Source organism: Hemibagrus wyckioides, linkage group LG09 (assembly GCF_019097595.1).
Source record: "Hemibagrus wyckioides isolate EC202008001 linkage group LG09, SWU_Hwy_1.0, whole genome shotgun sequence".
NCBI classification, from domain to species: domain Eukaryota; kingdom Metazoa; phylum Chordata; class Actinopteri; order Siluriformes; family Bagridae; genus Hemibagrus; species Hemibagrus wyckioides.
Genome location: NC_080718.1, coordinates 24507637 through 24528871, shown reverse-complemented (window position 1 = coordinate 24528871; position 21235 = coordinate 24507637). Strand labels below are relative to the sequence as shown.

Genomic DNA, 21235 nt, shown 5'->3' with positions numbered 1-21235 from the left:
GATGGAGATGCTTGGTAAGGAACATATTTATTACTTGCCTTTGCCTCCAAAATGCTGACCCACTTGTACAGTGAGACTAAAGTGGAGCAAATGCCCCCCCCTTTAAATAATAAACTAAGGTGGAAAAAAGAAACAAACAAACTCCCCGTTACCATTCACACTGAACAGATACACATAGAACGAACAGCTTTGCACTGAGTGTGATGCATGTAGCCCCAGTTCAGTAAGTCGGTCAGGATGTAGGTCACTCTGGCTCTCAGTGGGCTGCTCTGTGAAGTCATATTGCACTCAAAAAAATAAACCATAACAAGCACTGATGCATTGTCTTTTTGTAATTTGTTTCTAGTCTTGTCTAGGAACAGGCATACATAAAGTGAGAGCAAGTGAAGAAAATAATGATCTGTTACTTTTACCTGCGATAAAATGTGCATTAATATTTTATTCTTCCCCACAGAGGAGCTGTTCGAGAGGCCTGAGGTGACAGACATCAAGTTCCTGTTCTTAGTGGGTGGATTTGCCGAGTCGCCGCTCCTGCAGAAGGCGGTGCAGGACATGTTACAGGGGCGGAGCCGTGTCATCATCCCACACGACGTGGGTCTGACCATCCTGAAGGGAGCCGTGCTGTTCGGATTGGACCCGGGCGTGATCAAGGTACGCCGCTCGCCACTCACCTATGGCGTGGGTGTGCTGAACCGCTTCGTGGAGGGAAAGCACCCACCTGAGAAGCTGCTGGTACGCGATGGCACCCGCTGGTGCACCGATGTCTTCGACACGTTCATATCAGCTGACCAGTCGGTGGCGCTGGGTGAAACGGTGAAGCGCAGCTACACACCAGCCAAACCCTCGCAGCAGGTCATCGTCATCCACGTGTACTGCTCAGAGCGGGAGCGCGTAGGCTTCATCTCAGACGCAGGCGTGCGAAAGTGTGGCACCCTGCGCCTCGACGTCAGCGGCACAGAGAGTCCGGCAGCGGGGGTACGCCGCGAGATCCAGACGCTCATGCAGTTCGGCGACACCGAGATCCGAGCGATGGCCATTGACGTGGCCACCAATCGCACGGTCAAGGCCAGCATCGACTTCCTTGGCCAGTGAGAGAGAAAAAAGGGGAGAAAATGAAGGAAGGGCGTCGTACTTAACATTGCACCAAACCTTTAGCTGGAGATCTGCTTTCCTACAGAGTTTAGTTCCAGGGCAGTGTGAATATAGCTGATTCAGTCTATCATGCCGTCCTGAGGGTACTGAGAAATCAGAGATTATTCTATTATATTAAGGTTGGAAAGTGGATCTCCAGGAATGGGATTGGCTGCTCGTGAGTTACAGCAAATTTTAAGCAGCAGTGACTTAAAGGAAAACTCCAGCATCTTTCAACCTCATCCCCTATCCAGTACATCTGTAGTGTCTGTGTGATGAACACAGCTTAGAAATTCAGCTTGTGCTTGGAAAAAAAAAAAAAAAAGTTCCCATCTCTGGTTATGGAGAACGTCCTGTTTTGGGCATTTTAGTGTCTTCGCTGAAGAAGGGCTGGTAATGAGCTGACTAATTGAATCACATTTGTTAGGGCAGGGAAGACACTAAGATGTGCAGGACAAGAGGTTCTCCAGGACCAGTGCTCTACAGGAAACCCTGTTTACTCAAACACTAATAGGAATGCCTCAGGGCAGATGTTAAGGGAGTCAGTATGTAATTATATGAAACATATTTCACTAAAACAACAGCGTCGCTCAGAAAAAAATGTATCAGCCTTCCTGTTGTTATACGAAAACCACAAAACCTTCATGCATGAAGCTTTTGCTGTTGAAGCCATTTCTCTCTGGATGTGAATCTGAAGCATTTTTGCAACATGCCTAGAAATATTTCAGATACGTTTCCATTTAAACACAGTAAACTGGTTGTAGACATGCATATGAGGTTTATTCATATTTAGTGCCCTGTTATGAAAGTAACATCTGCCCTGTTATGAAGTCAACATCTGCCCTGTTATAAATGTGTTGCTAGTGAACAGGATTTCTATTCTTCTTTCATTGCATAGAAATGTCAATTCATTGTTAGAAATAATCACACATGCAGAGGCGACTTATTACTAGAGATTCGGTTGAAAACATGCAGGAGTTTTCCTTTAACAGCTGCTGTGTGATCTGAAACTGGAGGAACTGCAGCAGGTATCCACTGTATCAACAGTGTAGGCTGTTTGCTGATTTTACTGTGGGTTCACTTATTGACCTCCTATAATCCCATACCACTCTCTTTTTGTTATTCTTATAAAAACGACTAACAATCTAGTCAAGGGTTAAAAACAATGTGAGCTGCATTACATGTTCTCTCAACAAGTTGCACTCTCATGTAAATGCTTCTAGCTGGTTCATGTCGCTCTCGCACTCTTTTTATTTCTTTCACCTGATCGGATCGGTGCTATTCAGACGCTCAGGTAAGCGTTTAAGTTTTAATGACTGGGACTGCAGGTACACTATGATACGGAGCGAGAAAAGAAAATTCAGTCTGAGCTTTTCATGTGTTGTTTGGTCTTTAAGGAAAGGGGTAGGTAAGCGAGGCTTTGGTGAGTTTAAGAGAAGGCTATAGGTTTTAGATTAAAAGGTTATCCTGTAGGTTCTGGGTGTTTAAAGTGGATTTAACCAGGCAGATTGTCTTCATCTGGCAAGTAAAGATCCTGATCTGATCTTTTTTCCCTGAAATCTAAACAGCAGAAAAACCCGGCCGTATTCTGAGACGTGTCTCAAGCTTAATAATTAATCATATATGTTTAATTGAAATTCTGAGCTGATCAAACCCATACACAGTTCACACCTTCGAGGTTGCCAGAGATGATCGATAGTATCAACACCACCCTCTTTAAATCAACCTCTAGTCTTTGTTTCGACCAATGCGATGTTTTACAAATAACTAGTAGTACCGTTTATTTAACCAGGATTTAAACTTATTGAGATTAAATCTCTTTTATAAGAGAGACCTGGCCAATAAAACGTAAAAATGCATTAAAACAATATGGAACTAAAACAGTTATTTACAAGTACCATGAATTCACCCAGTGAAGGATTACAGTAAGTTTTAAGTGTAAGTTGTCTCATGTTATTACATGAAGTTTTAGCTTATCAGTTAAAGTCTTTCTTTTCCAGCTCAGACCTAACAGCAAGTTGAATAACGTCTATCTAATACTAGAAGAATAAGTAGCTTTCTGGATGAAATTATACAGCGCTGCTGGACTTAGTACTAACTTCTTAAATTCTTACTAATCTGATCCAATACCATGAAGTCCAGAATCCTCTATAACCAAGACACAACCCTGTTTAAGCAACCCACGTCCAAGCAGCAGTTCAACCCACATAATGGACCCTGAATACAATCTTTTCATTTTAAGTTGTATTTAATACAACAGAAAGCACCGCAGTCCCAGTGCAGCTAAGTACACACATCCTGTTGGGTAGAGAGAGAGAAAAAAAGTGTGATGTGAGCATTTCAACCAGTCTTAACTATTTCTCCTTTTATTTCTGAAAAGGAAATCATTAGTAGCTACAGTAAAAGCTGAAAGGGATTATTTAAAGGGATTATTATAAAGTTATGAAGGCGAGTTATGCAAGGCTGGACCCGTCGGTGGTCCTAAGAGTTTACAGGAATCAAGGGAATGTTTAGGACTATAAATCGAAGCTGCAACATTCGTAGTTTCTTCATTCATGTCGACTTTTTCGGCTCAGCAAAGAGCTCCAGGCTCGAGGAGCGAAAAGTCGAGGTGGAACCAGTCAAACCTCAGCTGTCAGTAGCAGAGCCCTGAGCTCATCCTTACAGCACGCTCGCTAAAACACGACAAAATTCCAAGCTCGTGAACCTACATACAGTTAAACCTTATTTTCGTTTTTATCGTTTGATCATCGGTGCTCAGAGGTTGTGTCTGTCTGGTGCAGCTCTTAATAAGGACTAACATTTTTGTTTGTTTGTTTTTTGTTCACTAACCTCATACTCAGTTTTACCACGTTATAGGTCAGTAAATCGTGCTAAGGAGGGGGGAATCCACAAATCCTGGAATGTGAATTTATTTTTTGTTCAGCAAGCGGTGTAGGTGAAGCTGCTCGCCACACGTGGAGAGAGTGGAGTGTAAACATAGCCATCGCATTGTGCTTGTTGCCTTTAGCATTCTCGCTCAGCAGAAAAAGAGAAAGACACTGACCTTGATTTTATTTGTTTCTTTTGTATTCTCGATATTCGTTTCCGACCGGTGGGAGTGCGGAAAGTCGCTGTTTATTTCTGTAAATACCATATTTAAAGATATTGTACAGATTTTTAGAGTTGCGTTAGTGCTGTTTTAGCAGCTTTGCGAGCAGAGCGTGTGCGAGTGCTTGCGTGCGTGTGTGTGCTTCCAGTCGTCTTCACTCTCACCAGCCTTTGCATTTTACACACACACACACACACACACACACACACACACAGCAGATGTACTTGAGTGAATCTGCTTATCAGTAGAAAACCACAAGAAAATAAGACTTGAAACCTTCATTGCTATAGAGATCATCTATATATATATTATTAAAAACAAATTAATGATTGAGGGTCAGGAGAATTAGAGAGATCCCTGATCTGGCTGTGTTTAAAGGTCTGTAGCTTTATCTTCTTAGCACTATCGTACTGTGCGTCAATCCTGTGGAGAAACAGAGGTACTGCTGCTTTTTAGCCAGACCCTAATCTGATGAAGAATTAGTGCAAAACATCTGTACCGGCCAAATCGATCAGACGATAAAAGACGAGCAATAAGGTATCGTAACGTTTATGCCATGTGCCGCCTGTGCTGCGCTGCACCTCGGTCGCATCTAGGAATATACAATGGAATAAAAAAACTTCAACAAGCCTTTTAAATGACTTACACTGATTCATATGACTGAACAAAATCACAAGTGTTAATCTGCTGTGGAAATTTGTGTATTGCAGTGTTTAAAAAAAAAAAAATTAAATAACTAAGGTCAGCCAGCATGAGAGGCCTTTTCTTCCTCATGTGATCACATTCCATATTAAAAGTTATCAGGCGCTAATATTTGATCCTTAAAGAGCTGATAAACCGAGCTGCTTCACGCTAATGCCAATTTGTGTGTTTGCAATACTGAAAAGAGAGAGAGAGAGAGAAAAAATGAGAGATATCACTGTCTCTGTTCATCAATGCTTATAAAAGTCAGTATATTTGCTCAATATAGATTATAGAACCTGTACTAATAGCTTTATTAAAGTATTACAATTTAACCTCAATTCACCCGCCGACTCGTTTTCTTAGCTACTCGACACATCCTCGCTGAAACCGTGTACCATCGCGAACACACCGACAGCCTGACCGCCGCCTCTCATTTTCAGAAATGCGTGTACGCCGTAAAACCGCTAAACTTCATTGCATTTGCTAGGTTGCTGATATAATCCTCAACTTCGGTGACACAATTTGCATGAGTAACTACAGAGACTAGCAAGAAGGGATAAACAAGCCTATATTTTTCGCCGCCATTGGCCGTGCATGCTAAACAGGAAGTGATGTAAACGGCTTAAACATGCACATGCTAACCCGCACGTACGTTGCTTCATGACCCAGTGAGGACTGGGAAGTTTCTCATCTCTGAGAGGAAGAAAAAACGTTTAGTTTAGGAATCTCACTCTGAAAGTTTAATTTACAACAGAAGTCACCGAAAGCTCTATATCTCATTTTGTCGCATATTTGACGATCAAACTCTACACCTCAATGTTATAATGATGTTTAAAAATAAAGACTAACCTTTAAACAGTTCAGAAAAACCCGGAGATGAACTTCCAAGTCCCTGTGGTCGTGAACGCAGCAATACACACTCTTCACATTTACTCTCTCACACTAGCTAATTTACTTTCCTAATTTACTTTGTGCTCCAGACATAACAAGGTCTTGTTTTGATACCTTTGTGAGATGCCAAAGGTTCCCTGATGCCATTTTCACTCCTGTTAGCCTTGCATGCTAAAGAGGAAGTGAGAACATTGACCTAAATATATACACACTTGTGCATACACATACACACTCACTCAAACTACAGTCCTGTCATATACAGGTCAGGAATCATGACCTTAAGGTGATGAAGCTTTTCCTACTGAACTGTCACCACGCTGCCACTTAATGTTATCACACCATGTACTGCCTCGTTATACTCTCGCTAATGCAGTGTGACGCTTACGCAGGTAAAGACAGAGCGTTCATAGCCACTGTTTACGTTCTCCTCTATCTTCTGTGCTATATACTGATTGATTAAATGCCTTTTTTCCCGTTCGTGAGGCAGCCCACAGGCGAAATTGGAGTGGTTAGTAAAATGTGTGCTGACTTGATTTCAGAAACGCTGTCCTGCATCTGTTCTGCTTAAAGAATCATGCCGGAGTCTGAACACGTCTTGAGGCCAGATGGACGCTGCTCTCTACAGCAAACATGAACACACCGAATCCCATCACGCATCACTTCCTGTGTTCTGTCCTGTACCTGCTCATACGCTGTATCCTGCTCCTGTGGTCACTTCTCAGCCACTTCTCCCGCTATTTGCACAAAAAATAGTAGGTTACAACTGTATTACGACCAATGCCAAGTACCCAAACTTGTCCTCCAATAAAATATCTGTATTTAAAATAAATTGACTGTTTCTTTTTCCCACACCATAATATATTTGCAGGAGTAAAAATTGCCCTATCAGGATGGTAGCTCAGTGTGACGAAGCTTGTTGTTTCTAGATCTCTAACAATCACATCATTTATTAAATGATTAAGCAAATTAGGCAAACAATTCACAATATTTCCTTGCAATAGATATCAATAATTTATTTATTTCAGATATTTGCATGATGCAGATATGTGCGTATGTTTCCAAATACTTTAATGTGTAGATAGTTTTATTTTACAGAAAAGGCCTTGTTTTAATGTTCACAATTGTGTGGGCTGACATCGAGGGTTCCAGGTTTCTGATATTAAAAGCAGACGCACTTACAAGGCAGATAATTAATTATCTGGAACGTCAAGGAAACATAATCAGTTAGCTTCCATTGATCGAATTCATTACTTTGCTATCAGATTCTAAATCACTGGAGAGTCTAGGAACCGCAGTAATGATGCTGTTATAATGACTAATATTACTCTATATAGCAGTATACATTATGTCTCCAGCAATCAGCCATAACATTAAATCCATTTGTTTGATATCTCTAATCCAGAAAGCCTTGTGTTCTGCCTCCTTTTTGACACTTTTTCAGCAATTCGTGGTACAGTAGCTTTTCTACTGGATCAGCCCTTTCTTTTCATACATATGAAATAGCTTTGGGTTTCCTCGTATGGCATGTGGTAGCTTATTAGTTAAGGTGTTGGACTGCTGATTGGTAGGTTGTGAGCTCAAATCCCAGGTCCACCAAACTGCCATTGCAAGGCCCTTAACCCTCAGTTGCTTGTTTAAACAGAGCTAGAAAATGTAAGTGTGTAAGGGTGTCTGCTAAATGCCTGTGATGTATTGGTCGTTCTTTCTTGGTCCGCTTTTTACCCTGGGAACAACCCAAAATACCTGCTGTTCTGGAGATCCTCTGACCAAGATGTGATGGCTAGACGACTGGGTCAGAGGATCTCCAAAATACCTGCTGTTTTGGAGATCCTCTGACCCAGTCGTCTAGCCATCGCATCTTGGTCCCTGTCAAAATCACTCTATATCTATATGCATGCCCATTTTTCCTGCTCCCAACACATCAACTTTGAGAACTGACAGGAGCAACTATAAAGAGATCATCAGTATTATTCACCTCACTTGTCAGTGGTTTTAATGTTATGGCTGATCAGTGTATATTAATACTATAAATCTATCTAAATGTTAGTCAGAATAAGAATGGAAAGATTACTTCATTTACAAGTAAAAGCTCATACTCAGGCATAACATGAGGCAGAATTCAACAGGAGAGAAATTAATTAAAGGAAAACTCTATTGAATGACGTCAAGATTTATAATCAATATGTAAAAAGACTAATAATTCCATACTGAGGATGTGCTTGAGGTTTGATTAAGGGTTTCTTAGATTTCTTAAACTGCAGTAGCTTCTGTGATGCCAAGAGCAATCTATCTCCTCCTGAAGAAAGTGATGCAGCAGCACTTTAGTCTTTTCAGCACATTTACCTTGTCACTTGAACACTCTGATCAACCAGACAAGCTACCAGAGCTTCAGCTTTCATGATAATGCTACAGTCTGACGTAATGACATTGCACTAGTCATCTCATAGATTGCTGACCAGCTGAGATTAGTCTCTGCAACTGCTTCGTCTTTATTGCTGCATCGCATTCTGAGACTCCTGCATTTGGTGTGTCTATTATTTTACTGTGGATTTCTCATTAAAATGGTGTTCGATGTCATTGGAAAATAGTGAGTGAGAAAATACAAAGTTAAAGCAACTGTTAACCTTTACAAATGATTGAAGTTACAATTCTTTACTTAGAATCCATTGTATGCGAGTTAGCAATGCCTCCTGTACTTCTCATGGGGAAAAACAGCACTGACAAATCAACACCAGTGTTACTGAGAACCTTACCAGTAATTAAATATAAAGATATTTCATGTATTTTAAAGTGGAGCTTCCTTAAGCTGGAAAGAAATGAGTCTGATTCAAATGAGTCAAATACAGATGATTCAATGTGTCTTAATACAGTTCCTTCTCCTTCATTATTAAATCTATGTGCACTGTGCAAAGCAAATAACGACCAGCTTATTCCTCACAAGATGGCACTGCAGTGAGGCATAATTCACATCATTATAAAACACTGATACTCATAGTGACCATCCCTTTAAAACACTCAACATGAAGATGGTTCACTTTTGACTCCTTTATCCGGTTTCTTTCTCAAGGGCATGTTTCTTGCTGCTGTCACCTCTGTCTTGCTCACTCAGGATCTAAACCCGCATCTCCAAAGATTTATGAGAGATATGTGCAAAGCTTAAGCACGAAAGTAAACGAATTCATTCACAGTAATGGCTTCTGAGAAATGGCCGTCATTTGGGACGATGCACAGAGATTCTGCCAGTACTGCTGCTGGTTTATCTACTAAATGATGGTTTAGGACAAATAATGATGTCTGGCCTGTAAATATGACCTTTAGCTGTGCTCCAGACACCAGAAAAGCTTCTCAGGCTTGATGTGAAGGTCAGAATTAGTATGACATGATGAACTAATGTTGAATAGATCAGATATTATTTTGGCAAAAATACCTGAGACAGTTTCTCTAGTCTGGCTTGATCTTTGATTTAGTTCAGTGACATGCGATTGAAAAGGATAACTGCAGCAGATTTTAATGTCTGAATACCTTTCTTTGAATTAAAAAAAATATGTTTTTATTCACATCGGGCCGTTCAAGTGTGTGGCTTTGTTTAGGAGCAATAGGACCCTCCAGTTTTTGCTTTGTTTGCTTCAAGTGTGTTTTAGGCTCTTCACCAGCGAGTGGTAATGTATTAGACATTGAACTGTAACCTATTCTGTTCAATGGAGTTTTTATGTAGCCTGCAGAAGAGGGGTACTTAACTCCAGTGTCCTGTCAAAAAAAAACCCAGTGCGATTCAATTTGCAAGACGAACACCATTGTTTTGCAGGTTTGAAGGAGGAATGCGTTTTTGTTTGTTCGGGCTAGTGCCGCAGACCTTGGTGCATCTTCACACTGGATTACGGGTTGAAGGAAAAGAAGAAAGGAATATTTTTAAAGCATGCTCAAAGGTGCAAGAGATTCAAGGCAAATATTTCTACCGGGTTAGACACATCATTCCTTTTTCTGTAAAGGAGACACTTTCATTCATTTGTTGTGCCCGGTGGTTTAAAAGAAACCACACTGTCCTCTAGTGGATCTGACAAAAGCATGAAATCTGTTTGGCTGAGTGTGAATTATTTTGCCAAGGGGGAGAAAAAATAGGATTTAAAAATTTGCTTTAAATCACAGACGAGTGCAAGTACAGAGATTTTGTTGAATTGAAATAGCTTCACATGGTCCATATTACAGTAAAGTCAGTCCAGAATATCCAAACAGACAAATCTCAAGAGAGAAAACCTGCCTCCAGTGTACACTGGATTCCATAAGAGACCACACTGAAAATCTGAGATCTTTTATTTTCATTTAAAACTGGACAGAAACTCAATATTCTTGAGATCCCACACTATGTTACGGTTTAGATTGAAATCTATTCAAAAGCTCATATTTGCCACATGTCTGATCTCTTCCATTGAAGCATGTCTTCAGATGACACTTACATGAATTTGATTGACATGGATCATCAGGTTTTGTGAAGTCCATGTCAGCTTAAATACATTAAAGACATCCTGAAATTCAAGTAAATATTTCTATACATTTCACTTTTCACTCACGTTGTTGCTGATGTCCTACTTACTCTTATAAAAAAAATATTTTATTCAATTAGAAGAGAATACAAAATAGAGTCCTGTCTCCAGTGCTCTCAGTCTTTTTGGACTCCACCATACGAGCTGTACGAGCTAATTCATGTTAAAAAAAAAAGTGGACAATACATGTACCAGGTCCCATCCTCTCATCCTTCCATTCCCTCTTACATGACATATAACTAGAAGATGCAATTTTAAATAAAAAAAAAAATAAAGGAAAAAGCTTAGAAATAAATCCTGTCACATGACCCAAGCCACAGGATATTACCAAGCACTCTCTTTAAATAGACTTTAGAATAAATAACTGAACAGAAAGCTGTGAGATTTAGGAGTTAAAATGTATTTTACATGTTTACAGTCTGACCAGGAGTAGCATTTTGTGTTTCTTTATTTATATCATTACACATCTGGATGGATGACACTATATTAAAGCTACAGTTTGTAGTAAATCCCTGTAATTATGTCATTTTTGTCAGTGCTTGAAGTGGTGGAAAAATACCAGTTTTGTGAAACCTTTATGATTTTAAGGCTCTGCCAATGCTTAAAACATACTTTAATTTAAATATATATATATATAGAAATAAGAAAAATAACAACTGACTTTAAAAATGTAAACTCTTCAGCATCTTCAAGAACAACACAATATCCATAGTTGCAGTGATCAGCTTTCCTTGCGTATGTTTTGTGTTCAGTGTCTCGTTGGTCTCATGAGGTTGACTGTCTTATGAAGCCAGATGAGAGGAAGGTGAAAGCTTTTCGAATGTTTTCACTACACTACACCATGCAAGCAGCAGGGGGCTGTAAACATTCCACACAAAATGCTGTAAAAGGAGTAAACACAACACAGCTCAAAGCCAAATCTGCACTGACCACCAAACACTGAAGGGGATTTTCAGAGAGGTCAGATTGCTTACAGGAGAAAATTTAAAAAGAAAAATGTTTCTTGCAGGAAATTAATCAACAAGTGATATATTGCGGAAAGCTACTAAATTAAATATCCTTTGAGCAATAAACAGAAGTGTTACCTCTATCACACTACCCATAAATATATATATATATACACTATATTGCCAAAAGTATTTGCTCACCCATCCAAATAATCAGAATCAGGTGTTCCAATCACTTCCATGGCCACAGGTGTATAAAATCAAGCACCTAGGCATGCAGACTGTTTTTACAAACATTTGTGAAAGAATGGGTCGCTCTCAGGAGCTCAGTGAATTCCAGCGTGGAACTGTGATAGGATGCCACCTGTGCAACAAATCCAGTCGTGAAATTTCCTCGCTCCTAAATATTCCACAGTCAACTGTCAGCTGTATTATAAGAACGTGGAAGTGTTTGGGAACGACAGCAACTCAGCCACGAAGTGGTAGGCCACGTAAACTGACGGAGCGGGGTCAGCGGATGCTGAGGCGCATAGTGCGAAGAGGTCGCCAACTTTCTGCAGAGTCCATCGCTACAGACCTCCAAACTTCATGTGGCCTTCAGATTAGCTCAAGAACAGTGCGCAGAGAGCTTCATGGAATGGGTTTCCATGGCCGAGCAGCTGCATCCAAGCCATACATCACCAAGTGCAATGCAAAGCGCCGGATGCAGTGGTGTAAAGCACGCCGCCACTGGACTCTAGAGCAGTGGAGACGCGTTCTCTGGAGTGACGAATCGCGCTTCTCCATCTGGCAATCTGATGGACGAGTCTGGGTTTGGCGGTTGCCAGGAGAACGGTACTTGTCTGACTGCATTGTGCCAAGTGTAAAGTTTGGTGGAGGGGGGATTATGGTGTGGGGTTGTTTTTCAGGAGCTGGGCTTGGCCCCTTAGTTCCAGTGAAAGGAACTCTGAATGCTTCAGCATACCAAGACATTTTGGACAATTCCATGCTCCCAACTTTGTGGGAACAGTTTGGAGCTGGCCCCTTCCTCTTCCAACATGACTGTGCACCAGTGACCAAAGCAAGGTCCATAAAGACATGGATGACAGAGTCTGGTGTGGATGAACTTGACTGGCCTGCACAGAGTCCTGACCTCAACCCCATAGAACACCTTTGGAATGAATTAGAGCGGAGACTGAGAGCCAGGCCTTCTCGTCCAACATCAGTGTGTGACCTCACAAATGCGCTTCTGGAAGAATGGTCAAAAATTCCCATAAACACACTCCTAAACCTTGTGGACAGCCTTCCCAGAAGAGTTGAAGCTGTTATAGCTGCAAAGGGTGGACCGACATCATACTGAACCCTATGGATTAGGAATGGGATGTCACTTAAGTTCATATGCGAGTCAAGGCAGGTGAGCGAATACTTTTGGCAATATAGTGTATATATATACATATATATATTACATTTTATATTTTTGTATGTATTGTCTATCTATCTATCTATCTATCTATCTATCTATCTATCTATCTATCTATCTATCTATCTATCTATCTATCTGTCTGTCTGTCTGTATCTCTCCCTCTATCTATCTATCTATCTATCTATCTATCTATCTATCTATCTATCTATCTATCTATCTATCTATCTATCTATCTATCTGTCTGTCTGTCTGTCTGTCTGTCTGTCTGTCTGTATCTCTCCCTCTTTCTATCTATCTCCATTTCTATCTATCTATCTATCTATCTATCTATCTATCTATCTATCTATCTATCTATCTATCTATCTATCTATGTGTCTGCCTGCCTCTGTCTGTCTGTGTCTATCTATCTATCTATCTATCTATCTATCTATCTATCTATCTATCTATCTATCTATCTATCTATCTATCTATCTATCTATAAAAAAAACCTCAAAGTACAATTAGATGCGAGTTGCTGGTCATTTTTATCAGCATGTGAAATAACTTTCTGCTTGTGGAGGTAAAAATGAACCATAAAATTACTTTATTCGCCGTCTCATCTCGGTTGTCTCCGTGCTAATGAAACGCTTTAATGTGTGCAGTAATTAGCGTCAGAGTGAAGCACCCTTGCTCAAGGCTCCAGCAGGACGATTCAATTTACACAATCAACGCAGGCGGCTCTGTTATTTTAACAGAGGACAAAGTGGAGGACCACTCGACCTCCAAACAGGACAGCTCTGGCTCTGTGTGTATGTGTGTGTGTGTGTGTGTGTGTGTGTGTGTGTGTGTGTGTGTGTGTGTGTGTACGCAAGACAAGAGAGATGAGATCACCACATCAACAGCAACCAGGTCTTGTTGCTATGCAACAGCAAGTGGCTCTGCCCACACACAACTCTGTCCACTAATAGCATCATGGCCTGCCCGAGTAGGCGCTTAACACACTCGCAGCTTTATTAACTAATCCTAAAATGAGTTAGTTTTCCCTTTTTAACAGTAGACATCAAGGCCAAACTGCTTCAAGCAGTAATTTGGACGGAAAATTAATTAGCACAATTCTCACTCTACCCATCAGCTAGGATATACAGTATTTGGTGATGTTCTTTAGTTTTGCACTGTAGCTGTGAGGCTGATGTAGCTAACAAATAAGAAAAGACGTATAGCTTACAAGTTAGCATGACATGCCTGAAGTCATCACACACTCACATGTGCACTATAATCTGTAGAAATATGGTGCTAAAGCTAAATCAGCAGCTCTGACTTAAAGCCCTACAGTGATGTCATGCCTCATGAGCATTAGACTGATGTAGAGATCATGGCTTAAAGACTGATATCAGAATGATACGTCCCACAATCATACTAAATAACCTCACCAATTCCAGTAGCGTACACCAGACTACACCAGATACAAAACATCAGGCTACAGTTATTAAACATCTCCAAGGCTGTTATTGGTATGAAATAATTTAGACAGGTATCTTTGCTGACAGCTATGTGCTGGTGGTGCATCATGTCTGAAGGATTTTATAAACACTGAATACCTCAGGTGTTATTAGAGTGAGTAATAAATCTTAGCTCCCTGCATGTCTAACCTACCTAACTACAGTAACAGATAGATAGATAGATAGATAGATAGATAGATAGATAGATAGATAGATAGATAGATAGATAGATAGATAGATAGATAGATAGATAGATAGATAGATACTATTATTATAATAAAGATTAGCATTTTTTATATTGATTATCCTCTTCTTCTTCTTCTTCTTCTTCTTCTTCTTCTTCTTCTTCTTATTATTATTATTATTATTATTATGTTCCTTTTCTTTGTTTTTTCTAGTTTTTAATATTCACTATTCATACTATGACCAGTATAGTCAAAGTATCATCAATACATCAGTTACCAGTTCAGTTTCCAGTTCATCTAATTGAATTAAATTAAATTAAATTTAGTCGTCATCTGTTGAAAATTTCGTCTCGTCTGTTTTTAGTCAAATCAGTGCTGCAGATCCTCGTGCTGGTGTTTCAGGCCCCAAGTGATTTTTGTCCATACTGCCTCACTAGCTGTAGCACCTCACAGGCTGATTTAGAAGAAACCATTATTATAATATAATTCTCACAGAATTTCCTAAACCTGGAACTTTACAGATGATTTACGGGCCAAATGATCTGCTGTGGCGACCCCAAAAAACAGGGAGCAGCCGAAAAAACAACAACAGTGACTAAGAGCCTGAGTGTTCCTTAAAGGTAGCAAAATTCCTCAAAGTAGCAAAATATATGCCAAACCTATAAAAGAAAAAAGGCACGTTTTAATGTAATGTTGTAGGGGACATGATGGCTAGCACATTTGCCTAGATTCCCGTCTCTGCCCTGTGTGTGTGTGTGTGTGTGAAGTTTACACACACACACACACACACTATGGATAATTTACAGACACCAATCAGTCTACTGCACATGTCTTTGGACAGGGGAGGAAACCAGAGTACCCCTGGATACTTCAGGGGCTTTCTCTGGGTACTCTGGTTTCCTCCCCAGTCCAAAGACATGTGCAGTAGACTGATTGGTGTCTGTAAATTATCCATAGTGTGTGTGTGGTTTGTGTTTGTGATTGTGATTGTTCCCTGCAATGACTTAGGACCCTTTGTCACTCATGTTGTGCCCCGAGTGATCCAGGCTCCAGGTTCTCTGTGACCCTGTGTAGGAAATAGATGGATGGTATTTTATGAATATCTAACTTTCCCTTTGCAAGTGTCTATGTTAGTGTTGACATACTGGAACATTTCACTCATAAATTAGACATTTTAAAAAAAAAAATCACAAAGGATCATTTCAAGAAGTGAGAGAAGTAAATCTGGTAACTCCTGCTAGCGTGTGCTCAGTGCGAAGCAGTAAAATGAAGTTAAGGAGGAAATGAATGAGGGCTTCATTTGAGAGTGTTTGGTGAGGGACATAAACTGTAACGCAATGCCACACACCTTATTACGTTTAATTGACACTCAGTGCATTGAACGTAACTTCACTGTCGCTGCTTTCAGCGTGTCGGGCCCCATGCTGTGTCCCCGGGTTTGTTTTCACTGATGTCTTTGAAAGCTTTAAGGACTTTGCAATGAGACGTTGTCAACCACAAACTGACCGCTCTAATTACTGAAATTAGCCAGCCGTTTCATCACAGGCATTACTCTGAATGAAAGAGAGAACGAGAGAGGGACGACTGATCCGCTCTGATGATGCCCCCGTGCACCCTCCCCTTTCCCGCACGCCTGTGTTTTAACTCGGTTTTTAATTCTATAAAACGCTTGTGGTTTACTGCTCTGATGGATATTGTGAGTGCTGATGGTTCGGATGAGCAGAAAGTCACTGCGAGCACAAATGCACTCACTTTAGCGTCAGCGTGAAAATGCCAGTGCGTCTTTTCAACGTCTTATTTCCGCTGCGTTGATTACAGGGTGGGTGTGCGAATAAATGAACACGAAAACAAAGAACGGGCAATCAGCACTTCATAGAGCAGGGACAGAATAATGAGAGAGCTCACACACATGCGTGTGCATGGAGTCCTTTGAAATGACACTCATGCGCGTGACACATTAGGCAGGGCTTGCACTTTGGGCCGAGATGTGACGCCGAGTGGCATAATCTTAATATGTAAATGAGTGCGGACTGGAGTCGACACAAAAGCCAGCACCACGCCTGTCATGGCAACAGAAGGAAACACGTCATACTTGTACAATGCCAGCTGTCAGAGGAACGAGAGGAGAAGAGCGGAGAGATTTTTTGCCATTGAACACGGACCATGCGTTCCTCTGTCTAAGTGCTGGATCAGAGAAAGTCAATGAAAGCCGGTGAAACTGCAGAAACAAGCCGTGTTCAAAATATCCACTCTTCTGCTTAGCAGTTTTTAAAAAATCATATTTTTTTGACTACAGAATAACAAAACCGTTCGCTGATTGCTGTTCAGAACGGATTGCAATAAATATAATAAATACATTTGAGTATTAGAAAGTTATTTTTCATCATCATCAACGCAGTCACCTGTTAGCAAAAGAAGGATCTCATATGGTTTTGTTGAGACAGCTGTTAAGTAGAAATATCAGTCAACACATTTACTAGTAAGAATTAAAGCACTTGGCATGCTGTTACAGGAAAATAATCAACAGTGTGATACAGCCTTAAAGGTCCTCCTGAAAGTGAAAGTTTTTTCCAATAACAGCGTGCGTTTTATTCCCCTTGTACTGCAGCAGATTTGCCAATGATTTCATTTCTCGTTTTATTAAAAAACAGAACTTTATACGTTTCATCAGCTAATAGTTAACCATCATGTTAGTTATTTTAATGCAGCTGTTGCAGCTAAACTGTTGTTCCCTGGCTGGTTGGTTGGCTAGTTAGTGATTTAGTTAACTTTTAACCATTTTTATTGCCTTTATTTAAAAATGTAACCCGCACCACTTATTCTAATGTGGTTTCTTCTTTTGTAAAAGCGCTGTACGATAAAAAGCAGAACCCGAGTACTAGAGGAAATGTTGGGAGGACACAAGGAGCATTTCCAGTTTGCCCATTCATCTGTATTCTTCATAAGGGGTTACTGCTATATTGTGCAATAAAATCCCCAAAATTGAACTTAATAAGATTACATATAATATGCCATGGGCAGTACGGTGGCTTAGTGGTTAGCACTGTTGTCTCACAGCAAGAAGGTCCTGGGTTCCAATCTCAGGTTCGAACAGGCAGGGGCCTTTCTGTGTGGAGTTCTCCCTGTGGGTTTACTCCGGGTACTTCGGTTTCCTCCCACAGTCCAAAAACGTGTACATTAGGTTGATTGGTAATTCTAAATTGCCCTTAGGAGTGTGTGTGTGTTTGTCTGTCTATATGTGTGGTCCTGTGATGGACTGGTGACCTGTTCAGGGTGTACCTTCTGCCAATGTGTGCTGGGATAGGCTCCAGCAGACCCTAATAATATGCCATGTTACAGAGAAACCTCAGAGACTTTTTCAGGGCAGAAAACTTTACAGCAGTTACAAAGCTGGAGACTCCTTAAAACAACAACAACAACATTACCTCATTTATTATTATTATTAATATTATTACTAATTATGAATTAATATTAATTATTATTATTACATATAATAATAATATAACAATTATTATTATTATTATTATTAATTTTTTATTACTATTTATTTATTTGGTGGAGTGTCCAAATCCCTGTCAATTAGTTGATACTAAAGAGATGATAAGGTATAATAATGAGTGCATTAATATAAACCTGCCTTGCACATGAAACTATTGCCAGAGTTTCTGTTGCACAAATCAGAACCGTGAACCAAGACAGCAGTGCTGTGGTGTAATACACCACATTCTCAACGAGAAATGCCCTTGTCTTCTTTTAAATGTCTGAAACCTGTTGCTTAAGCAGAAGCATGTCGCTTCATTGCTTAACTAATCCAGCTGTTTACAGTACTCACCTGACTTCCTTTTGCAATCACTAAAAGAACCTGAGGAACTACATTAGGTGTACACAAATTTTACATTTTTGGCTATTGCTGCATGTCGTCTAAAAATATCAAAATACAGTAAATATGTACAAATATGACAAGAGGAAATGTTTTATTCAAAACCAGGTCTTTATTTATTAACTAAAATATTGTAAAAAAAAAAAAAAAAATACACCAATCAGGCATAACATTATGAGCAGTGAGAGGTGAAGTGAATAAGACTGATGATCTCCTCATCATGGCACCTGTTAGTGGGTGGGATATATTAGGCAGCAGGTGAACATTTTTTCCTCAAAGTTGATGTGTTAGAAGCAGGAAAAATGGACAAGCGTATGGATTTGAGCGAGTTTGACGAAGGGCCAGATTGTTCTGGCTAGACCACTGGATCAGAGCATCTCCAAAACTGCAGCTCTTGTGGGGTGTTCCCGGTCTGCAGTGGTCAGTATCTATCAAAAGTATCCTTTAATTCTTGTTAGCATCCTTTGAGTCCTGTAGATATCCTGTAAGTCCTGTAAGTTGCTGTAATAGGACTTAAAGGATCTGCTGCTAACATCTTGGTGCCAGATACCACAGCACACCCTCAGGGATCTAGTGGAGTCCATGCCTGGATGGGTCAGAGATGTTTTGGCAGCAAAAGGGGGACCAACACAATATTAGACAACTGATCGGTGCATCTAGTCATGCAGTAGTATCACTCAAAATGGTGAAATGCTGCCCTCTCGTGGCTGCAAAACAGCACAACAATACAATAAAAGAAATTTTCATATGCAGTAGCTACAATACACTAAACTACACCGTGCTGTTGTACATACATCATAGACATTTACATAATAAACAAATTACGCCTAGAATAACAATATACATACCGGTTCAATAAAAGATGTTTAAAATCAACAGACTACCAGAGATTTGGTCTTACAGATGTGTCTCTATTGAGATATTTCAGGTTTTATAGTTTCTTCATCTATATTTCCCTTTTCCCAATAATTTTATTATACTGGTAAAATAAAGAACAGAGACAGAAAAGCAATCATTTCTGACCACTTAAAAGGATTGTGTTAGAAATTTCAAATATATGTGTATGGAATTTAGCTGATAATATAATAACGATTTAACATAAAATATTGTTTCGCCTTTTTAAAGTTAAAATCGTAACATAACATAACATAACATAACATATAATCATTTTAAATTATTAAAAACATTATTTTAAAAAATGATAAAATTAAAACAGCCTCAAAATACAGGTTTCAAAAGGTCAAAATTCTGAAATTTGTACTTTTTCTTTAACTTTATAAATAATAACAGACTGAGATAGCAAATTACACTTTTTTTCCAGTCCAAATTTGTGCAGTAACTTATTCCAATAAGCTGTAACAGCAGCCTAGAGGAAGGTTTTTCGGATTGAAGCATTGTATATACTTCAGGAATTCTTACTTATGATAGAAAATTCACTTACCATGACATATATATTATGAAAACAAGAATGTGTTGTAAGCTATTAGCAATGACTAACTTATTTTCTAATACATTTTCAGCAGTAGCGGTTGTATTTAACTTTCCTTCTTTCTGGTGTCGCACCATTAATGATTTTGTAAGATAGTTTTATATCTTTTACTTGGTAGGGTGAATGTGGTAAATGTGGTGAACTTCACACAAACACATCTTACATAAATAACACAATTACAATTATCCCTCAAAGGAATCCCCAAAACTGTGACCACAAAGTTATACACAATTGAATTCAATGTCTTTGTGACCTGTAGCTTTACAATGTCCCTTCACAGGGACTAAGAGACTCAAACCCTGTCTCAACATGACAATGCCCCTGTGCACAAAGCCCCTGAGCTACATGACAACATGGTGTGTTAAGGTTGAAGTGGAAGAGTCCTGCAAAGAGCCCTGACTCTGATTCCACCCCACAGACCTCCTCACCTGACATCAGTGTCTGATCTCATTAATGCTCTTGTAGCTGAATGAATACTAATCCCCACAGCCACGCTCCAACATCTAATGGAAAACCTTCACAGAAGAGTGGAGTGCATTATACCAGCAAAGAGAAAATAAATCGGTAAAGGGATGTTCAGTGAGCACACACAATATATTTCCAAAGGTTTTGGGACACCCTCTGAATCATTGAATTCAGGTGATGTTTTTCAGGGGTTGGGCTTGAGCCCTTAGTTTCAGTGAAAGGAACTTTTAATGTTTCAGCATACCAAGACATTTTGGACAATTTCATGCTCCCAACATTGTGGGAACAGTTTGGAGATGACCCCTTCCTGTTCCAACATGACAGCACACCAGTGCACAAAGCAAAGTCCATAAAGACATGGATGAGTGAGTTTGGTGTGGAGGAACCTGACTGGCCTGCACAGAGTCCTGACCTCAACATGATAGAACACCTTTGGGATGAATTAGAGCGGAGACTGTGAGCCAGGCCAAAACTGGGACATCTGCCTTTACATGCACATGAATGTAATATGGAGTTGGCCCGCCCTTTGCAGCTATAACAGCTTCAACTCTTCTGGGAAGGCTTTCCTCAAGGTTTGTGCACACATGTGTTTATGGGAATTTTTGACCATTCCTCTAGAAGCGCATTTGTGAGGCCAGGCACTGATGTTGGACAAGAAGGCCTGGCTCGCAGTCTCCGCTCTAATTCATCCCAAAGGTGTTCTATCAAGTTCCTCCACACCAAACTTTATCCATGTCTTTATGGACCTTGCTTTGTGCACTGGTGTGCAGTCATGTTGGAACAGGAAGGGGTCATCCCCAAACTGTTCCCACAAAGTTGGGAGCATGAAATTGTCCAAAATGTCTTGATATGTTGAAGCATTAAGAGTTCCCTTTATTGGAACTAAGGGGCCGAGCCCAACCCCTGAATTCACTGATTTGGAGGGGTGTCCCAAAACTTTTGGCAGTATAGTGTACGAGTGTGATGATCACACGTGGCCATATAGTGTATATAGTATAAGCTTTCTTAGACATCTCATTATGATTTTGTACCCTTGTTAACAATAAATATG

The 21235-nt window shown here is 40.0% G+C and overlaps 1 protein-coding gene across 7 annotated transcripts in view; it reads left to right on the top strand.

Annotated features, from left to right (window-relative positions):
* Positions 1-2548, top strand: part of hspa12a (heat shock protein 12A) — a 49918-nt gene extending 47370 nt beyond the window's left edge. For all 7 annotated transcript variants that reach the window (XM_058399364.1, XM_058399359.1, XM_058399363.1 and 4 more), the window contains one exon: positions 455-2548. In XM_058399364.1, the coding sequence (XP_058255347.1) occupies positions 455-1092 (638 nt within the window). In that variant the 3' untranslated portion in view covers positions 1093-2548. The remainder of the gene's footprint in view (positions 1-454) is intronic.
* Positions 2549-21235: the final 18687 nt, after the last annotated feature.